This window comes from Saimiri boliviensis, chromosome 14 (assembly GCF_048565385.1).
Source record: "Saimiri boliviensis isolate mSaiBol1 chromosome 14, mSaiBol1.pri, whole genome shotgun sequence".
In the NCBI taxonomy this organism is placed as follows: Eukaryota; Metazoa; Chordata; class Mammalia; order Primates; family Cebidae; genus Saimiri; species Saimiri boliviensis.
Window position 1 is genome coordinate 59,235,981 of NC_133462.1, and position 18,203 is coordinate 59,254,183.

General features: G+C 43.3%; 1 protein-coding gene across 2 annotated transcripts; it reads left to right on the top strand.

The window, feature by feature from the left end:
- The first annotated feature begins 1,116 nt into the window (after positions 1-1,116).
- On the top strand, positions 1,117-17,676 carry DYRK3 (dual specificity tyrosine phosphorylation regulated kinase 3). 2 transcript variants are annotated; one of them, XM_010341016.3, is made up of 4 exons: positions 1,117-1,360; positions 2,454-2,547; positions 3,211-3,322; positions 10,599-17,676. In XM_010341016.3, the coding sequence occupies exons 2-4, from the start codon at positions 2,531-2,533 to the stop codon at positions 12,174-12,176; spliced, it is 1,707 nt and encodes a 568-aa protein (XP_010339318.3). In that variant the 5' UTR covers positions 1,117-1,360; positions 2,454-2,530; the 3' UTR covers positions 12,177-17,676. The 2 variants fall into 2 exon arrangements, with proteins under 2 accessions (XP_010339318.3, XP_003930486.3); XM_003930437.4 differs by lacking the exon at positions 2,454-2,547.
- The last annotated feature ends 527 nt before the right edge of the window (positions 17,677-18,203 follow it).

An 18,203-nucleotide genomic window follows, 5' to 3' on the forward strand; every position in this document is an offset into this window, starting at 1 on the left:
GTCACACGGAAATGAGCCTTGGATGGGAATTTTTAAGATTTACGGGAACTGTGCCATACTGATTTGGGACAATGAGCGTCCTAGTCCCAGCAGGTGGCGCCCGTGTTCGGCATTTTGAGAACGTCTGCTGTCTTCTGGACTCCAGAATCTGGACGGTCCGACCGCCTCGTGCTTGGTGGGTTTACTAGCTCGGACTGGTTCTTACTACCCATCGTCTAGGAAATTTTTAAAAACAAACCAACCAACCTATAAAACATTTGACTGGATGCCACAGGAAAACACTTGTGTTCGGGTGTTTTAACCTCCAACGATGGAACTCTGCTTAACATTGGTGTTTCTGAGGTGTCTTAGCATCAGAAAAGGAAAGACACATACACAGATTCTAAGGGAAAAGACAGGAAGGGCCTCCCAGGGGTCCAGGTGTGGCTGCAGGGCGGTGAGGCGTTAGAAGCTTCTAGTCCAGGTTTTGCCACTTCACGGTCATGTTTCCTACCTGCCAACAGTCGGTGGCTGACTGTTGTAGGGGAATCAGACACAGCCCAGCCTCTATCCTGGATCCCAATTAAGTCTAAGAGACGAAAGTCGCCTGGTACGGTTACTGAGATCAAATGCTCATAAACCGAGGCAGTGTCAATAAACGGGTTTATTATGATCGCTTTCTCATGTAACTCACCAATCCCCGGAGGGCCGTCCCGCGGTGGGAAAGCCTAAAACAATACACAGGTTTTCATTCATTTAAAATTCCTCTTGAAGCCGGAGGTTTTAGAACTTCCAGGACGCCACGTGCTACTTAAGGGACCGCGGACCGCAAGGGGCGGGCAGCCCTTCTGAGACAGAAATCACGAGTTGTTACTTTCACCCCTACTCCGCCGGACCCCCGTTTCGGTCCGCAGCTCCCGCCTGGGAATCCGAGCCGCCTAGGCCGCGGGCTCCCGGCCCCCCGCCTCCAGCGCCAGGCACCGCGCGGGCTCCGAGCGCCCCGCCCCCTACACCGGCCACGGGCCCCGCCCCCGTGCGTCAGCGCGTAGCCGCGCCGAGGCGTTTCTCGGGGGCGTGCCGCAGTTGCTAGGCGACCAGGCCGCGCCCCCTCCCGCCCCTGCAGCTGCGTCTCCCAGCTCCCCAGCCCCGGCCAGTCGGGATCGAAGGCGCGCGGAGCTGCAGTGTCTGGCCGAGAGTCCCCGTGGGACCGTCGCGCCGCTGAGGCAGCCGTCCCGGCGTAGGTGGCGTGGCCGGCCGGACCCTCCAACTGGCGCCCCTCTCCGCGCGGGGTCCCGAACTAGCAGATGGGAGGCACAGCTCGCGGGCCTGGGCGGAAGGATGCGGGGCCGCCTGGGGCCGGGCTCCCGCCCCAGCAGCGGAGGTAACGGCGCCGCGGGGTAACGGGCTGGGGGCGCCACAGAGAGCGGCTGGCGCTGGCTGGCGAAGCTTGGGGGCGGAGAGGAGGTAGAGTGAGCCCTTAGCAGGAGGGACGAGGGCAGGGGTCTGACTACCTCCCCAGGACCACCCCCAACTCGTCTCCATCAGGGCCTCCTCCCACCACCTCCGACTCACCGGGTGCGGGGGAGGGGGCTAGAGCAGAGTCAGAGCAAGAAGAATTTCCACCCCTGGATTACCTCTGAAACCCTAGATCGCGGATTATGCTAAGAAGCTCCGAAAATCTAGGACTTTTTGTGGGGCTTTTTAGCAAACCAGTAGAGCCCGGGAGCAATACCTTGGAAAGAAGCCCTGTTGCTTAGAGCGGATAACCGAGAGCTAAACTGTTGGGGCTTTGCTGTGAGGGGTGCGGTCTGGCCTCGGATGTGCAGGTTATGGACTGTGCTGGGTTACAGCTTTCTCCAGATCCTATTTTGAGAGATTCCCCACCTGGCGTTGTATTTTACACCTAAATGGAGATAATAGACCTCTGCTATCCGCTTTATTTGCATACAGACTCTTTTTATTTCCTCAGGCTGTTAGTCACTGGGCAATCTTGCAGATTTTAGTTTTTCTTTATAAATGTGGACGACTGTCCTGGTTTGTTTTATGAGACTTATGGCAAAGGGTCAGTCACATCCAGAATATTTGGTTTCTGTCGGTGAAGCAGTTTCCTGTTAAAAATATAGACATAGTCTGTCAGAATGTGAGCATGTTTTTTAAAAGAGCATTCCAAAAATATTTGTAGCAGTTTTTTTTCTTTGTATTTTTATAACACATCTATAAAGAAAACTCTAGAACGAATTTCACAAAACAGCTTTTAAAGGTGACCAAGATATTCCAGGATATTTTAAAAGACATTTAAAAATTATTTCTCTGCAATATCGTCATTGTTATATTCATAGTGTATCATGTAAAATGATACAATGAAATGCTGATGTAACTGGGAAATCCGTGTTCTTGGTAGCAGATGAAATACATTATTCAGGGCCATCTTGTGGATTAAATAAATCCTCTCCGTCTTTTGTGTTCCCTTACAGTGGTGGAGCCACAGTGTTAAAGAACAGAGAAGTGATCCTTAATCATTTAGAATTTTGCCTCCACCATCCACCAGAAAATGAAGTGGAAAGAGAAGTAAATTCAATACATTTTATAATTTAGAGCATCCTTTTCGTGTTTGCTGTAGTACTTACTGTATTTTTCTACAAGTTAGGTAGATGTAAGTTAGGCAAGTAAGTAAATGAATAAAGAGAAGACAGGCTGAAAAGGGCCTTTAATTTCTTGCCTGTAAGACCCAGAAGTGTGTAGACTGGAGCTAGTCTTCCCATTAACATGGGGAAGACAGACTCAGAGGAGAAGGTAGCACAGCCAGTGTTAGAGCTGAGATTAGAATCCAAGTCACTGACTTTGAAAAACAATTACCTCTGTTAGTTTGTTCTGGTCAGTGTTTTTCCTCTATGAGCTTCAGATTCAAACTCGCCTTTATTTTCAAGTAGTATGTTATTATGAGATCCTTCTGTCCTTGTTGTTTTTAACAACATTCAGAAAGACTTGTCTCAACTATTTTAAAATACAAACCTAGAAATGCTGTCCTTAAAAGACAAAAGTTGGATTTCCTCTGTTCCTCTGCGAAATACCCCAGTTGTTTGTATTCAATGCCAAAATGTAGTGTAGACATTTATTTCTGTTATTGTTCCTTGTAGCAGATATGAAGCAGTTAAGACACAGAATGTTTTGGAAAGACAAATTTGTAGTCTTCAGTTACTGACAGATTTTATCTGTAATCCTTTCAATTAGGTTGGGGGATGGTGTCTATGATACCTTCATGGTAATAGATGAAACCAAATGCCCACCCTGTTCAAATGTACTCTGCAATCCTTCTGAACCGCCTCCACCCAGAAGACTAAATGTAAGTAAAAGAAGTGATTCTTTGTACATGAATTGTTTTGAAAAGGAGGAAGTGCTACTTAATGCTCAAGGTACTCTTATGTTTCGCTGACAACCAGACTTTCTTTTTGATTTCTCTTGACTTTGGAATGACAATGTCTGTGGTCCAAATTTAGCTTTTCAGAATGGTTTTGATTTGGAATCCACCCTTTTATTTCCATCTCCACTGGGATAAAGATATAGCACTGGGAAAAAAAATAGTATGCTACTTAAATGTAGGTAATGCTTATTTTTGTACAGGATGATATACACCTGGTATTACAAAGGCTCCTTTTAACAAAAATAAGAAACAGACAACATCTTGGAATTCATAGATCTGCAGGGTTTTTTTCCCCCTGCAAGATGGAAATGCAGTCCTCATTTATTAGTATGCTAAAGAGAACCAAACCATTTCACAGACAGGTCATAAATAAAACAGTTTGGTTTTTGATGCATCATTTTGGGGGCTGCAGACAACTTAGCTTTTTTTTTTTTTCTCTAACTTAAGATAAAATTAATTCACATTCCCTCAGCATGCATAGAGTAGTAGGCAGAGCAGGGTTTGGCCAGCTTCCATGACAAGGAGAGGCTATCCTATGACTTTAAAATTTGCTGCATATGTCATCAGATGAACAAACTGAATAATTGAATTGACTCATTTGTAATATTTCTTCTTCTTCTTCTTTTTTTTTTTTTTTTTGAGATGGAGTCTTGCTCTGTTGCCCAGGTTGGAGTCTCGCTCTGTTGCTCAGGCTGGAGTCTCGCTCTGTCACCCAGGCTGTAGTGCAGAGGCACAATCTCGGCTCACTGCAACCTCCGCCTCCTGGGTTCAAGCAGTTCTTCAGCCTCAGCTTCCTGAGTAGCTGGGATTACAGGCGTGTGCCACCATACCTGCTAATTTTTTTCCCTGTTTTCAACAATTTTTGCCTAAAAATCACCTTATTCCCACCTTCTCCCCCCGCCCCCCCGCCCCCCGAGATGGAGTCTTACTCTTTCACCCAGGCTGGAGTGCAGTGGCATGGTCTTGGCTTATTGCAATCTCTGTCTCCCAGATTCAAGCAGTTCTCCTGTCTCAACCTCCCAGGTAGCTGGGGCTACAGGCGCCTGCCACCACGCCCAGCTAATTTTTGTATTTTTAGTAGAGACAGGGTTTCACCATATTGGTCAGGCTGGTCTCGAACTCTTGACCTCAGGTGATCCATCTCCCTCGGTCTCCCAGAGCACTGGGATTACAGGCATGAGCCACTGTGTCCGGCTCTTTCCCCACTTTGAACACGAATAATATACAAAGTGTGAGCTAAAAATATTTTAAAGGCTGATAACCCTATTTTTCATCCCCTTTGTGGAGTGCAGTGGAGTTTCTTTCCACTCTTTGATATTTCTTTAATACGTCAAAATGTCTAAGAACTTCAGAACCATATACACCTTATGTCGACCGTCAGATTGCTTGCTTATTTACTGCCAGTTGGCTCACCTCTGTAGGAAACTATTTGCAATTGGGTTGAAGTGTTAGCATCTGACTTTCAGTCATTTTAACTTTGACTCAGAGTTAGCCATTGCTATTTATCTTCCAGTAGGTCACTTATATTGCATGTTTCAGGATCAAAATGAAGGGTGTTCAGAATAACACTTTTGTAGGGGAGCAAGAAGACTTTAGATTCTAACTCAATGATGTCTTTACTCTTTTTTTAAATTTTTTTTTTTTTTTTTTTTTGAGACAGAGTCTTGCTCTCTCGCCCAGGCTCGAGCACAGTGGCACAGTCTTGGCTCACTTCAACCTCCGCCTTTCGGGTTCAAGCAATTCTCCCTGCCCCAGTCTCCTGAGTAGCTGGGATTACAAGCACCTGCCACCATGCCTGCATAATTTTTGTATTTTTAGTAGAGATGGGGTTTTGCCATGTTGGCCAGTCTGGTCTCAAACTCCTGACCTCTGGTGATCCACCTGACTCAGCCTCCCAAAGTGCTGGGTTTATAGGTGTAAGCCACCATGCCAGGCCGTCTTTACTCATTATGCTGGAAAAAAGGGTCTTTTAACCTCTTGGTACCACTTACATTTCATTATGCCATGACTCTATCCCGAGATCTTGTTGCTCTTTTTACAAAGTCTTTTAGCTTTATTTATTCAAAATGGTCTTATGTTCTCATGGTAAACTATAAATCATCTGCCCATATGCTTTTATTAGGTTAAGTTTTGCATTGCAGGGATTTAGGGCTTGGGAGCAGGGATTTAGGGCTTGGGAGCAGGGAAAAAGGTAGGGTTTTATATTTGGATGAGAAGGATGTTCCTTTTGAATTTCTCAACAAGATTTTTAAGACTTGATTAATACAGTAGAAGATTCTATTTGAAATGCCACAAGCCCTTGAAATTTGTAGTGTATATGAAGCATTCTTATGAAATACAATGTGATAAATCTGACAGTATTCATTTCTCTGGATATATTTACAGGGTTAAGTAAATGCTTGGTAGAGTCAATTATATACATTGCTTCGTTATTGTGATTATAATGTGATTATAACTCTAGACTAGAAATATTTCGTGATTTTTTTCAGTAGGTTTTTGGGGATCAGGTGGGTTACATGAATAAGTTCTTTAGTGGTGATTTCTGAGGTTTCGGTGCACCTGTTACCCTAGCAGTGTATACTGGACCCAGTGTGTAGTCTTTCTGTCACTTCCGCCCACAGTATCCCCTTGAGTCCCCAAAGTCCATTGTATCATTCTTATGCCTTTGCATCCTCTTCATTGCTTAGCTCCCACTTGTGAATGAGAACATACCATGTTTAGTTTTCCATTTCTGAGTTACTTCTCTTAGCATAATGGTCTCCAGTTCTGTCCAGGTTGCTGTCAATGCCATTATTTCATTCCTTTTATGGCTAAGTCGTATTCCATGGTATATATATACCGTAATTTATCTACTCCTTGACTGATGGGCATTTGGGGAAATATTTAGTGTTTTGAAACAATTAGACTTTAATATGTGTGAACACTGTAGAGTTTTCTAGAATAATGGAAGGAAGGTTTTATTTATAGCACGTCAGACTTGATATGTAATTGATTCAGACCAGTATTTGGGTTATTTGTAGGAATGGAAAGAAAGTTAAGAAGAGAACCCCTCCCTGTGTAGAAAAGTTATCTCCCATAATTCTCCAGGTTCACTGGAGAGGATGATATTGGTAGTGTACTACACTGAAGTAGCATACTCTGTTCTGGAAGGCACGCTTCGAGAGAGACATAAAGTGCAGCCCATGTTGAGAATGTGAACAGGAGAGTAAGAGGGGCTGACGTGTTTGGTGAGATAAGGAGGATGTAGTGGGGAACCTGCGGAATGGTGGTGGTAGGCACAGCACGGCCCCTTTTAGGTATCCACAGGGCTCCTGCTTGAAATTTGGACACTTCTGTGTAGTTCCGAAAGGCAAAGTCAGACTTATTTTGTGAGGAGAGAAATTTAGGCTTACTTTAAGGAAAACCATGAATCATGGACTCCAATCATGGCATATTTAATATTATTGTAATAGTTTTGTGGAAATTACATTTCTGATACATCTGTTGTTATTAATGTTGTGTACTTGAGACATTCTTATTGTCACAAACAGAAATGATGGGTTCCAGAGCCAGTGCAGCCTTACACATAGGCAGAATAGGGGAAATTCCCAGGGACAGACCCTGCACCACAAGTACCTTTCCTAGCAGCTTGCCACTGTTGACTGCGGTTCCTAGAGAGGCATTCCTTTGGGTTAGGACATTGATGTTCTGTTGAAGTTCAACTATCCATGGAGAGGTAACACAGTAAATTGTATAGCGGGTGGAAAGCATGTTTTATGTGGGGAGAAAGTGGGTGAGGCAATTCCATGTATCCTAAGTGAAGGCCTATTGTGGGTGTCGTCATTAAGCAAAAGGCATAGTTAGTGCTAGATGCTTGATGGAGGGAGATCAGACTAGAGAAATGGAGGAAGCCACCAGAGAGAGAAGAGAGAAAGGGGAAGAGGAAGGGTGTATAGGAATTTAAACTTTAAGGTATTAAGAATTTTGCCAAAATGTAATCAGTGTCTTTTAAGTATTTTATGGTGGCTGAAATCAGAATTATTAATTCGAATTTGATCCACACAACATCCTGCAAGTAGATATTATTATCCATATCTTACAGATAAAGAAACTGAGGCTCAGGAAGGCAGCAGGGATCTACAGCTTTCTTTTCTTTTCTTTTCTTTTTTCTTTTTTTTTGAGATGGAGTCTTGTTCTGTCTCCCAGGATGGAGTGCAGTGCGTAAGCTCGTTCAATGCAACCTCTGCCTCCCGGGTTCAAGTGATTTTCCTTCCTCAGCCTCCCAAGTAGCTGGGATTACAGGCATACGCCACCATGCCTGGCTAATTTTTGTATTTTCAGTAGAGATGGGGTTTCACTATGTTGGCCAATCTGGTCTTAAACTCCTGACCTCAGGTGATCCGCCCACCTTGGCCTCTCAAAGTGTTGGGATTACAGGCATCAGCCACCACACCCAGCTGGACCTACAGCGTTAAGTAGTATAGCCAGGACCCCAACCCAGGCCTTCTGACTTCTTGTTTCTTCAGGATGTGTTTCAAGACTTAGGCAGTAAATATTTAGATGTATTAAAGTTAGTAATGATTTTAGGGAAAACTAGCCAAGATGCATGTAGATGTTTGTTTTTATTATGTAAATCTAATTAAAACCAAAGAATTAAAATATTTTCCTAGTTCCACCAAATTTATTTCCTAATAGATTGCAGGCTGGAGTGCAGTGGTGGCGATCTCAACTCACTGCAACCCCCACCTCATGAGTTCAAGTGATTTTCCCATCTCAGCTTCCTGAGCGGCTGGTACTATAGATGCGTACCACTATTCCTGGCTAATTTTGGTATTTTTATTAGAGATGGGGTTTTGCCATGTTGGCCTTGCTGGTCTTGAACTCCTGATCTCAGGTGATCCACCCACCTCGGCCTTCCAAAGTGCTGGGATTACAGGAGTAAGCTACCACAGCTGGCCAATATGTAGATTCTATATGCAGGCCTGTTTATTTTCTTGACCAGTGGTAATTTTCTTTTTTTTTTTTTTTTTTATTTTTATTATTTTTTTTTTTTGAGACGGAGTTTCGCTCTTGTTACCCAGGCTGGAGTGCAATGGCGCGATCTCGGCTCACCGCAACCTCCGCCTCCTGGGCTCAGGCAATTCTCCTGCCTCAGCCTCCTGAGTAGCTGGGATTACAGGCACGTGCCACCATGCCCAGCTAATTTTTTGTATCTTTAGTAGAGACGGGGTTTCACCATGTTGACCAGGATGGTCTCGATCTCTCAACCTCATGATCCACCCGCCTCAGCCTCCCAAAGTGCTGGGATTACAGGCTTAAGCCACCGCACCCGGCTGACCAGTGGTAATTTTCTACTTTGGTATCAGAGAGACTGTATCTGGCCCCTTTATTTTAAAACTAAATGCCAGGCTATGGCTGCATTTGAACTGGCTCTTTGACTTTGTTTAAGATCATATAATACATCATGTAACTGTAAGTGTTCTACAAATATCTAAATTGATCAAATGACTTTTAAAAAGGAGCAAGCAGGACTTTTGTAACTGAATTATGGGGGCTGTTTGAGGTGTGCCTACACTTAAATTTTTGTCATTTTTTTTTTTTTTTTTTTTTTTTGAGATAAAGTCTCATTCTGTCACCCAGGCTGGAGTGCAATGGTGCTGTGTCAGCTCACTGCAACCTTCACTTCCAGGGTTCAAGTGATTCTCCTGCGTCAGCCTCCCAAGTAGCTGGGATTACAGGCCTGCACCACCATGCTTGGCTAATGTTTGTGTTTTTAGTAGAGACGGGGTATCATCATGTTGGCCAGGGTGGTTTCAACTCCTGACCTCATGATCCTCCCACCTCAGCCTCCCAAAGTGCTGGGATTACAAGCGTGAGCCAGTGCACCCGGCCTCATTTATGTTTTTTAATATTGTTTCTTGTTATTTATTTTTGATAATTTATAAATACAATTTTTGTTTTGCTTAGGTTATATGAGAATTTCGAGTTTTTGAAGGTTTGGCCATTTTTTAGCTTACATTTTTAGAGATTATAACTGTAGCCCAGAGCTCCTCCAGAATTATCTGTTCCTCATACTGTAGGCTCTCTAAAATTACTAATAGATAAAGGACATTTTTCAGAGTCCGTTCAGAAAAATAGTTGTTCTTTTAAGTATCCTAGACTTCCTTTTATTTTTAACAACAGCTTTAACGTTTTTATTTTTCCAGCCCCTTCTTAATATTTTTCACTTATTTCTTTTTCTTTCTTTTTTTTTGAGACAGTCTGCCACTTTGTTGCCCAGGCTGGAGTGCAGTGGCCTGATCTCGGCTCACTGTAGCCTCCACCTTCCAGGTTCAAGCTATCCTCCTGCCTCAGCCTCCCGAGTAACTGGGATTACAGGCATGCATCACCACATCTGGCTTTTTTTTTTTTTTTTTTTTGGTATTTTTTAGTGGAGATGGGGTTTTGCCATGTTGGCTAGGCTGGTCTCAAACTTCTGGCCTCAAGTGATCCGCCTGCTTTGACCTTCCAAACTGCTGGGATTATAGACATGAGCCACCATAGCTCAGAACCTGGTGTTGAGCTATGTCAATGGGAAGGACCCTGGAATAGGAGCCAGAAGACCTAGGTTCAGATTCTGCTTCTGTCACTTGATAGTACCTTCTTGTTTACACTTCAGTATGCATTATTTTGATCATGCTACATGCCCTTAAGATTTGGGAAGATGCTTGAAGCAATTAGTAAACAGTGTAAGACAGTGGATGTGTTATACATAATCAAGTAGCAAATTATGGGGAACCAGCTGGAGAAGCTGCAGTTAGGATGTGAAGTTAATTAGTACAGTCTCGGAGTAGTTCTAAGTGGAAGAGAGAGGAATTGCATTGGGCTTTGAAGGAATGTAGAAGTTGAGGGGATGAGGGGGTGGAAGCATTCTCAGTACAAGGACACATCTGTAAGAAGGAACCTGGCATGTTGGGGGCGTGGGAAGACCACCTTGTCTTGAACAAAGCAAGGCATATGTGGGGATTAGGGATGGCTGCAATATTCAGGGAGTCTGAAAATTAATATAACACAAGTTGCCAGAGACTCTTGCTTTTCTTATCTCCTTTTTGAGTCATCTTAACTTTAAAATAAACATGACTAGATATGTTTTGTTGTTATTCAATCAGAGGAGGGAGGATTATTCCATCTTTCTAATGTTTTAATGACTTTAACATTGGATTCATTTTCTCTTTCATAGATGACCACTGAGCAGTTTACAAGAGATCGTACTCAGCACTGTTTGGATGGAGGTGAGATGAAGGTAGAACAGCTGTTTCAAGAATTTGGCAACAGAAAATCCGATACTATTCAGTCAGATGCCATCAGTGACTCTGAAAAATGCTCTCCTATAGTTTCTCAGGGTAAAAGTTCAGATAGCTTGAATACAGTAAAACCTAGCAGTTCATCCAAGGCACCCAAAGTGGTACCTCTGACTCCAGAACAAGCCCTGAAGCAATATAAACACCACCTCACTGCCTATGAGAAGCTGGAAATCACTAATTATCCAGAAATTTACTTTGTAGGTCCAAATGCCAAAAAAAGACATGGAGTCATTGGTGGTCCTAATAATGGGGGTTATGACGATGCAGATGGGGCCTATATCCATGTACCTCGAGACCATCTAGCTTATCGATATGAGGTGCTGAAGATTATTGGCAAGGGGAGCTTTGGGCAGGTGGCCCGGGTGTATGATCACAAACTCCGACAGTACGTGGCCCTAAAAATGGTGCGCAGCGAGAAGCGCTTTCATCGCCAAGCAGCTGAGGAGATCCGGATTTTGGAGCATCTTAAAAAACAGGATAAAACTGGTAGTATGAACGTTATCCACATGCTGGAAAGTTTCACATTCCGAAACCATGTTTGCATGGCCTTTGAACTGCTGAGCATGGACCTTTATGAGCTGATTAAAAAAAACAAGTTTCAGGGTTTTAGCGTCCAGTTAGTACGCAAGTTTGCTCAGTCCATCTTGCAGTCCTTGGATGCCCTCCACAAAAATAAGATTATTCACTGTGATCTAAAGCCAGAAAACATTCTCCTGAAACACCACGGGCGCAGTTCAACTAAGGTCATTGACTTTGGGTCCAGCTGTTTCGAGTACCAGAAGCTTTACACGTATATCCAGTCTCGGTTCTACAGAGCTCCAGAAATCATCTTAGGAAGCCGCTACAGCACACCTATTGACATATGGAGTTTTGGCTGCATCCTTGCAGAACTTTTAACAGGACAGCCTCTATTCCCTGGAGAGGATGAAGGAGACCAGTTGGCCTGCATGATGGAACTTCTAGGGATGCCACCACCAAAACTTCTGGAGCAATCCAAACGTGCCAAGTACTTTATTAACTCCAAGGGTATACCTCGCTACTGCTCCGTGACTACTCAGGCAGATGGGAGGGTAGTGCTTGTGGGGGGTCGCTCACGTAGGGGTAAAAAGCGGGGTCCCCCAGGCAGCAAAGACTGGGGGACAGCACTGAAAGGATGTGATGACTACTTGTTTATAGAGTTTTTGAAAAGGTGTCTTCACTGGGACCCCTCTGCCCGCCTGACCCCAGCTCAAGCATTAAGACACCCTTGGATTAGCAAGTCTGTCCCCAGACCTCTCACCACCGTAGACAAGGTGTCAGGGAAACGTGTAGTTCATCGTACAAGTGCTTTCCAGGGATTGGGTTCTAAGCTGCCTCCAGTTGTTGGAATAGCCAATAAACTTAAAGCTAACTTAATGTCAGAAACCAATGGTAGTATACCCCTATGCAGTGTATTGCCAAAACTGATTAGCTAGCGGACAGAGGTATACCCAGAGATGCAAAATGTATGTATTTTTATGATCTTGCAAACCTGCAAATGGAAAAAAATGCAAGCCCATTGGTGGATATGTTTCTGTCGGACTAGATTTTTTTTTTAACAAGACAAAACATTTTTATATGACTATGAAAGAATCCTTCAAGGGCTAATTACCTAACCAGCTTGTATTGGCCATCTGGAATATGCATTAAATGACTTTTTATAGGTCAATGCATCTTGGTTATTATTGTCAGATATATTTCAACTGATAATACTATTGGTTTGAATCTCTTTTCTCTCAGTATAGAAGGTGTATCAAAAAATGTATCCTAACTACTCACTTCTAGTGTGCCCTGGCGTCTGTTCTGGTGGGGTCATCTGGGATGTGGTGGTAGTTGTGAATAAGAGCCAATGCTAGGTCTCTTGCCCCAGTAGGCCATCCTCTAGGGTCATTCTAGGTGAAAGAGCTCACAGCAGAATGTGGGGTGGGGGAGCATCAGGAAGCTGTTGGTGACCTGAACAATTGGTATCACTGTTTTTCAATGACTCATTCCTCTTCCTTTCAATTCTCTGATGTTTGGTGTTATTATTTTGTTATGCTGTTACTATTTTGCCTCTGATTTGTTTCCTAGTCACTCAAGGCATTTTACAGATGTCTTACCCCTTTACCAAATAACCCTGTAAGGTGCTGATTTAAAAACTGAGTCATATGCACTCCTTCTTCTTCCCTCTCCCATGCCCAAGGAAGATCAAACAGCTTCTCTGCCCCAGTTGACCCAGAATGGTAAAGCTAGAGAATCAGCATGAAAGCTGCAGTTCCCCAGCTTTGTGGCACTCTGCGGACCAGCCTCCTTGCTGCATTTTCGTAGAGTCTCTTCCTTATAAAAGTAATCACTCTCAGGTAAAGCTTTCTACGGTTTAAAAATGCTTCTTTTACATTTGTCTCCTTTCTTTACAGCTACCTGCTACCTTAATGTGCCACATTTTTTTTTCCCACTTTCACTTTAAGCTTAACGCTATTCCCTAGATCTGAGTGAACTTCAGTTAGAAGAAGAAAACTCTAAAAATCCAGAAGCTGTTGATAATCAAGTTTTCCCCTTTATGTTCCTTAATTTTGTTCTCTTCAACAACTTTTCTTTTTCTCTGCTAAGATTTAAACAGTGAGGGCTGATAATAAAACTAATTGCTAGGCCGAGTGCAGTGGCTCATACCTGTAATCCCAGCTACTCAGGACGCCGAAGCTGGAGAATCGCTTGAACCCAGGAGGCAGAGGTTGCAGTGAGTTGAGATTGTACCACTGCACTCCAGCCTGGGCAACAGAGTGAGACTCCATCTCAAAATAAAATAAAATAAATTTTATTTACTTAGAAGGGTAGAGATGGGACAGAAACCAACTCACTGCTGCTGGTGAGTCCATCAGCTGCTGGTTTTTTTTTTTATTTTTTTCTGTCCCTTTCTCTATTTCTGTCCTTTTCCAGAACAAAAGTATGCTCAAGTTCTATCCTAAATGTGTGCTCTTTGGGAGTCTGAGGTGGGTAGATCCCTTGAGCCCAGGAGTTCGAGACCAGCCTGGGCAACCTGGTAAAACCCTGCCTCTCCAAAAAGTACAAAAATTAGCTGAGTATGGTGGTACATGCCTATAGTCCCAGCTACTTGGGAGGCTGAGGTAGGAGGATTACTTGAGCTGATATCATGGCAGTGCACTCCAGCCTGGGCAACAGAGTGAGATTCTGTCCAAAAAAAAAAATTAAAAAAGTGTGCTCTTTAAAATTCAGAACATTTGCTTTCCACAACGTAGTTTTCAGAATGATCCAGTTCCATTTATTCTGGAATGTAGAGGGCAAACTCGGTGAGATTGGAAAGAGGCTCTTTTTGCTGGGCAATGTTGTAACAAGAAAAGAAAAATACCATGGGTATATTATTAAAGGAACTTTTGCCTTATCCAAAAGTAATCATGATTGCTGTAGCATAGGCTGTCAAAAATGAGAGAGCACAAATCTCACTGATGGTAGCATTATGAATGTCCAGAGTGGCTTCCGTCTCCCAGGTACAGGGCCAGATGGCAGAGAGCTGCTTAAACTGAGCCTTCAGCCTCATTAATAGGAGGAAGTCTTGGTACTTTTGGTGACTAAGTAACTGGATTATTTAAAACCTTAATTATCTCCTTTACTCCTGCTTTACAGAATGCAATTAATATACAACTCCTTTACATCCCTCTAATTCCTACAGAGGTTTCTTCGTTTTAAGTCTTCACCCTATCTCTTGATTCCATTTCTGAAGAAGCTGTGTGAAATTAGTCTGGTCGTTGGTTTTCTTCTCTGGTAGTGCCATGTGATCTCCTCACGTGGTGTACTAAATGCTGCTCATAACCCAGCCTCGTCGTCTTTACTCATCACTGCTTTCTTCAAGGGAGGTCATGAGACTGCCTCGTCTACTACCTCATGATCTGCTAGTCGAGATAGTGATGCTTTGGAAGATTGGAAGTCTCTGAATGAATTGTCCAACTTCTGCTTCCCCTCATTAACCACTTTGCATAGGTGTGGGAACTTTGCAGGTGCTAAATCTCCATGGCCATGAAGACGAAATATCGTGAGAAATGGGAACATCTCTTCACCGTGGATCAGCCTTCTTGCAACTGCTAAGAAATGCTTGATTTCTCTGCCAACTCCAGGAAGTAGTACAGCATGACTGAATCCTTCTTCAGTGAATCCTTTCATCCTAACATAGGGTGTAAAAGCTCATATCTACTCGAAAAGCTCATATCTACTTTTTCAGTAGATAGGAGCTTACACTGGCTTATGAATGCTTTTTCTCTAGGCCCAACAGTGCTATGACCCTCCAGCCTAAACAAAGCATGAGTTATTTTTGTATTGAATCCTTGAACTGCTAGCCAGGTAGGTGTTTCCTTAAAGTCCAGAAGGATTCAAGTCAGATGAAGGAGGTGGCACACCTGACTTAACTGCAGATAAGGGAGCATCGAACCTCTGCAATTTGCTATGTTGGATTTCTGCTTGGGATTCTCACTGAATAGTAAAGTAGGGAAAATGGTGCTTTTACTATTTTGCATTTTGTGTCAACATTAGCAGCCTGTTCCCACTCGGGTGCTGTCCAAGGCACATGTTTCTTTGGGATGTTTGGACAGAATGATCTGGCTTGTTGTATTTCCTGGGCTCGGGTACCACATCATAGAGCTGGTTAAGTGTAGCCAGCAGAGTGTCAGGACAGTTGACACTGTCTTCCAAGAGTGAATGTGTTGGCCTTTGGAGCTGCCACCAAAGCCATGTGTGAGGCAGCAAGCACATCTTTATGTGGCAGCAACGCTAGCATCTGATGGACGCGGATCTGCAGTCTCTAACACTGTATTGCTGTTGTCCTGAGTTTTCTAACTTGGAGAAATTTAAGCGTCTCCTGTATTATCTAGGTGGAAAATACGTTGAGGTTGTTTTGCCAGTTGTTATCAGTGTTGAAGAACCGCTCTTGTAAGCAAACTGTGTTAAAAGGATTGCCACCCCAAACGCATCTGACGTACACTGGGTGTTGGTGTTTGTGTTTTTAATGAGAGATCTCAGTACTGTGCCTGAACTTGGCAGAGACAGGAGCCTGTGGCTGAGGTTGGTGTGTGCTCTATTTCTGTGTATTGAATGGACTGTAAGGTTACTGACACTGGGCTAAGCCAAAGGGTATAGACAACTCATTACACTGCAGACAGATTTTAGAAAGCTACGGGAAGGCAGATGGCTGTTTCTGCCTAAATTTGGCAACCTAGAGAGTGATGCGGAGCAGAGTCATGGACGTTGGCACGCCTGCCTTCTGCAGGCCAATTCAAGTTTGAGGAGAGTGGGCTGCTTTAAAACATGGTGCTCGTGCAGATGGATTTGAGGGAGTTTATGTGTATAGAGTTTCAAGCTTAGGGACAAGTTGTGGTTTTTAGAGGCAATAACCCTATGCCACCTTTTTGGACACTGTTAAAGTTTCACTTGGATCCCTGCCCAGCCATAGCAATGAGTGACTGAATTGGATCCAAGCTGGAGCAGAAATTCAGACTGTCTCTTCCTCAGTTACTGGATTGTTCTTCAGCCATTTTTGTTCTTCCAGTCATTTCAGTCAAACTGGTTAGGTTGGTTGACTTCCTGATTTCTGAATTGACAAAATCGAATTTCCAAATTGCTTCTGACATGGTGAGAGTTGGGTTAGAATTTTTATTTCATTCCCCAAGTCGCTTTTTTTTTTCTTTTTCTTTTTGAGACAGAGCCCGACTCTGTCATGCAGGCTGGAGTGGAGTCGTGCAGTGTTGGCTCACTGCAGCCTCAACCTCCCAGTCTCAGGTGATTCTCCTGTGTCAACCTCCAAAGTAACTGGGACTACAGACACACAGTACCATGCTTGGCTAACTTTTTTGTATTTCTGTGGAAAAGGTGTTTCACCATGTTGCTCAGGCTGGTCTTGAACTCCTGGGCTCAAATGATCCACGTGCTTTAGCCTCTCAAATTGCTGGGATTATAGGCATGAGCCACCATGCCCAGCCTCATTTTTTCTTTTGGTATGGAAAATTGGCTAATCCAGCTAATACCTGCTCATCCTCTTGCATTCTATCCTACCTCTACCCTCAGAGTGATTGATGTACTCTTTCATCATGTACTATATGGCTTCTCCTTAGATTAAAAAGTAAGCTTCAAATGGGCAGGCCGAGGTCTTCATAATGCTCTGAAGGAACAGATTTTGATGCCCGCTGATCATGTTTAGGTGATGAAAGCTCATTTCCTTTCATGAACCAGGAGCATGCTCACCTCTTCTTTTAAGTTGACCCACGCAATCACTGATGTCTTCTTTTTGGGAGAGGGTAATCAGATAAGGATCATGTGAGGACATTTTCTTCTGGTCCAGTGTTAGACACAGTTACCTTGATAATAATGAAAAGGAAAGTGAATACTACCAAAACCTAACTATGATATAAGGATTTTGCTTCTGCCCCATAGGGGCTCTGAAAGAGTCTAGGCTTCCCAGAGGAAGTTTGGCTTATGACCATATTAGTATGCTTTGTTCCTAGGTGTTTAAGGGAGTTGGGGCAGACAGATTAGTTGGCTAATGTCATTACATTTTAGTTTTTGTGACATTTAATCTGTTAAGAAGGGGGCTTAATACACAATCAAAAAAAGAACAATAAAAAAATAAAAATTTCTACTGTGAAACTATTGCGATCTGCAGCAGCTGGTCATGTTAGAACACTTTCTGTTTTGCCTAATTCATAACTAGGCATAATTAAAGTTAAATGCTAAATTTTAGGTAGCAGCTGATAAGTGGTTCTAAGCTTCACTGACAATATTCCTACTACTTTGGTGAATCATGGAAAACTCTCTCTCCTTTATTTTTAATGATTTCTTTTGCATCTGTTATTGATGTCATCAACACAGAAGTTGGAAAGGTGACAGCGATTGTTCTAGACTGCCTCTGTATGCTTTTTCTTCTCTGAGAATTAAAAATCTGTACTTATCCCTTGAGCCAGGTGGAATTGCCAGAACGTGCTTTCCTCCACGTCTTCAGTCCAGATGACCAGTCTGTAGAGCGCTGTAACTTACATGCAGCAGGCATCCATGCTATGGAAAACCCGGAGTCAGCACAAATAAGGAGGAAGAAAAGGCCAGGGACTGGCAAATCAAAGGAGTTTTCCTCTGCCTGGGATTAACCTCCCAGTTTTAAATAATATTTTTAACATCCCCATTTTAACATATCCCATTTTCACTTTTGACCTATACTTCCCGAAACCCAGACTTTTAAAGAATTGACTTCCAGACCTGGCCTTTAGCCTAATATGATTAGAGTGTTTTTCTGAGCATCTGTCAAATTATGCTTGCTAATTTCAATGAGAAAAGATTTTAAGAGTCACAGTGAACCCATCCATAAGACTAAAAGCTGTCTGGTCCCTGAGATTCACAACCCCTGAGATAAGCCAGAACTACAAATACATCATCTAGACGGTGAAGGAGCAGGATATGATTCTTAATAGAGCTTGCCAACCACTAACTTA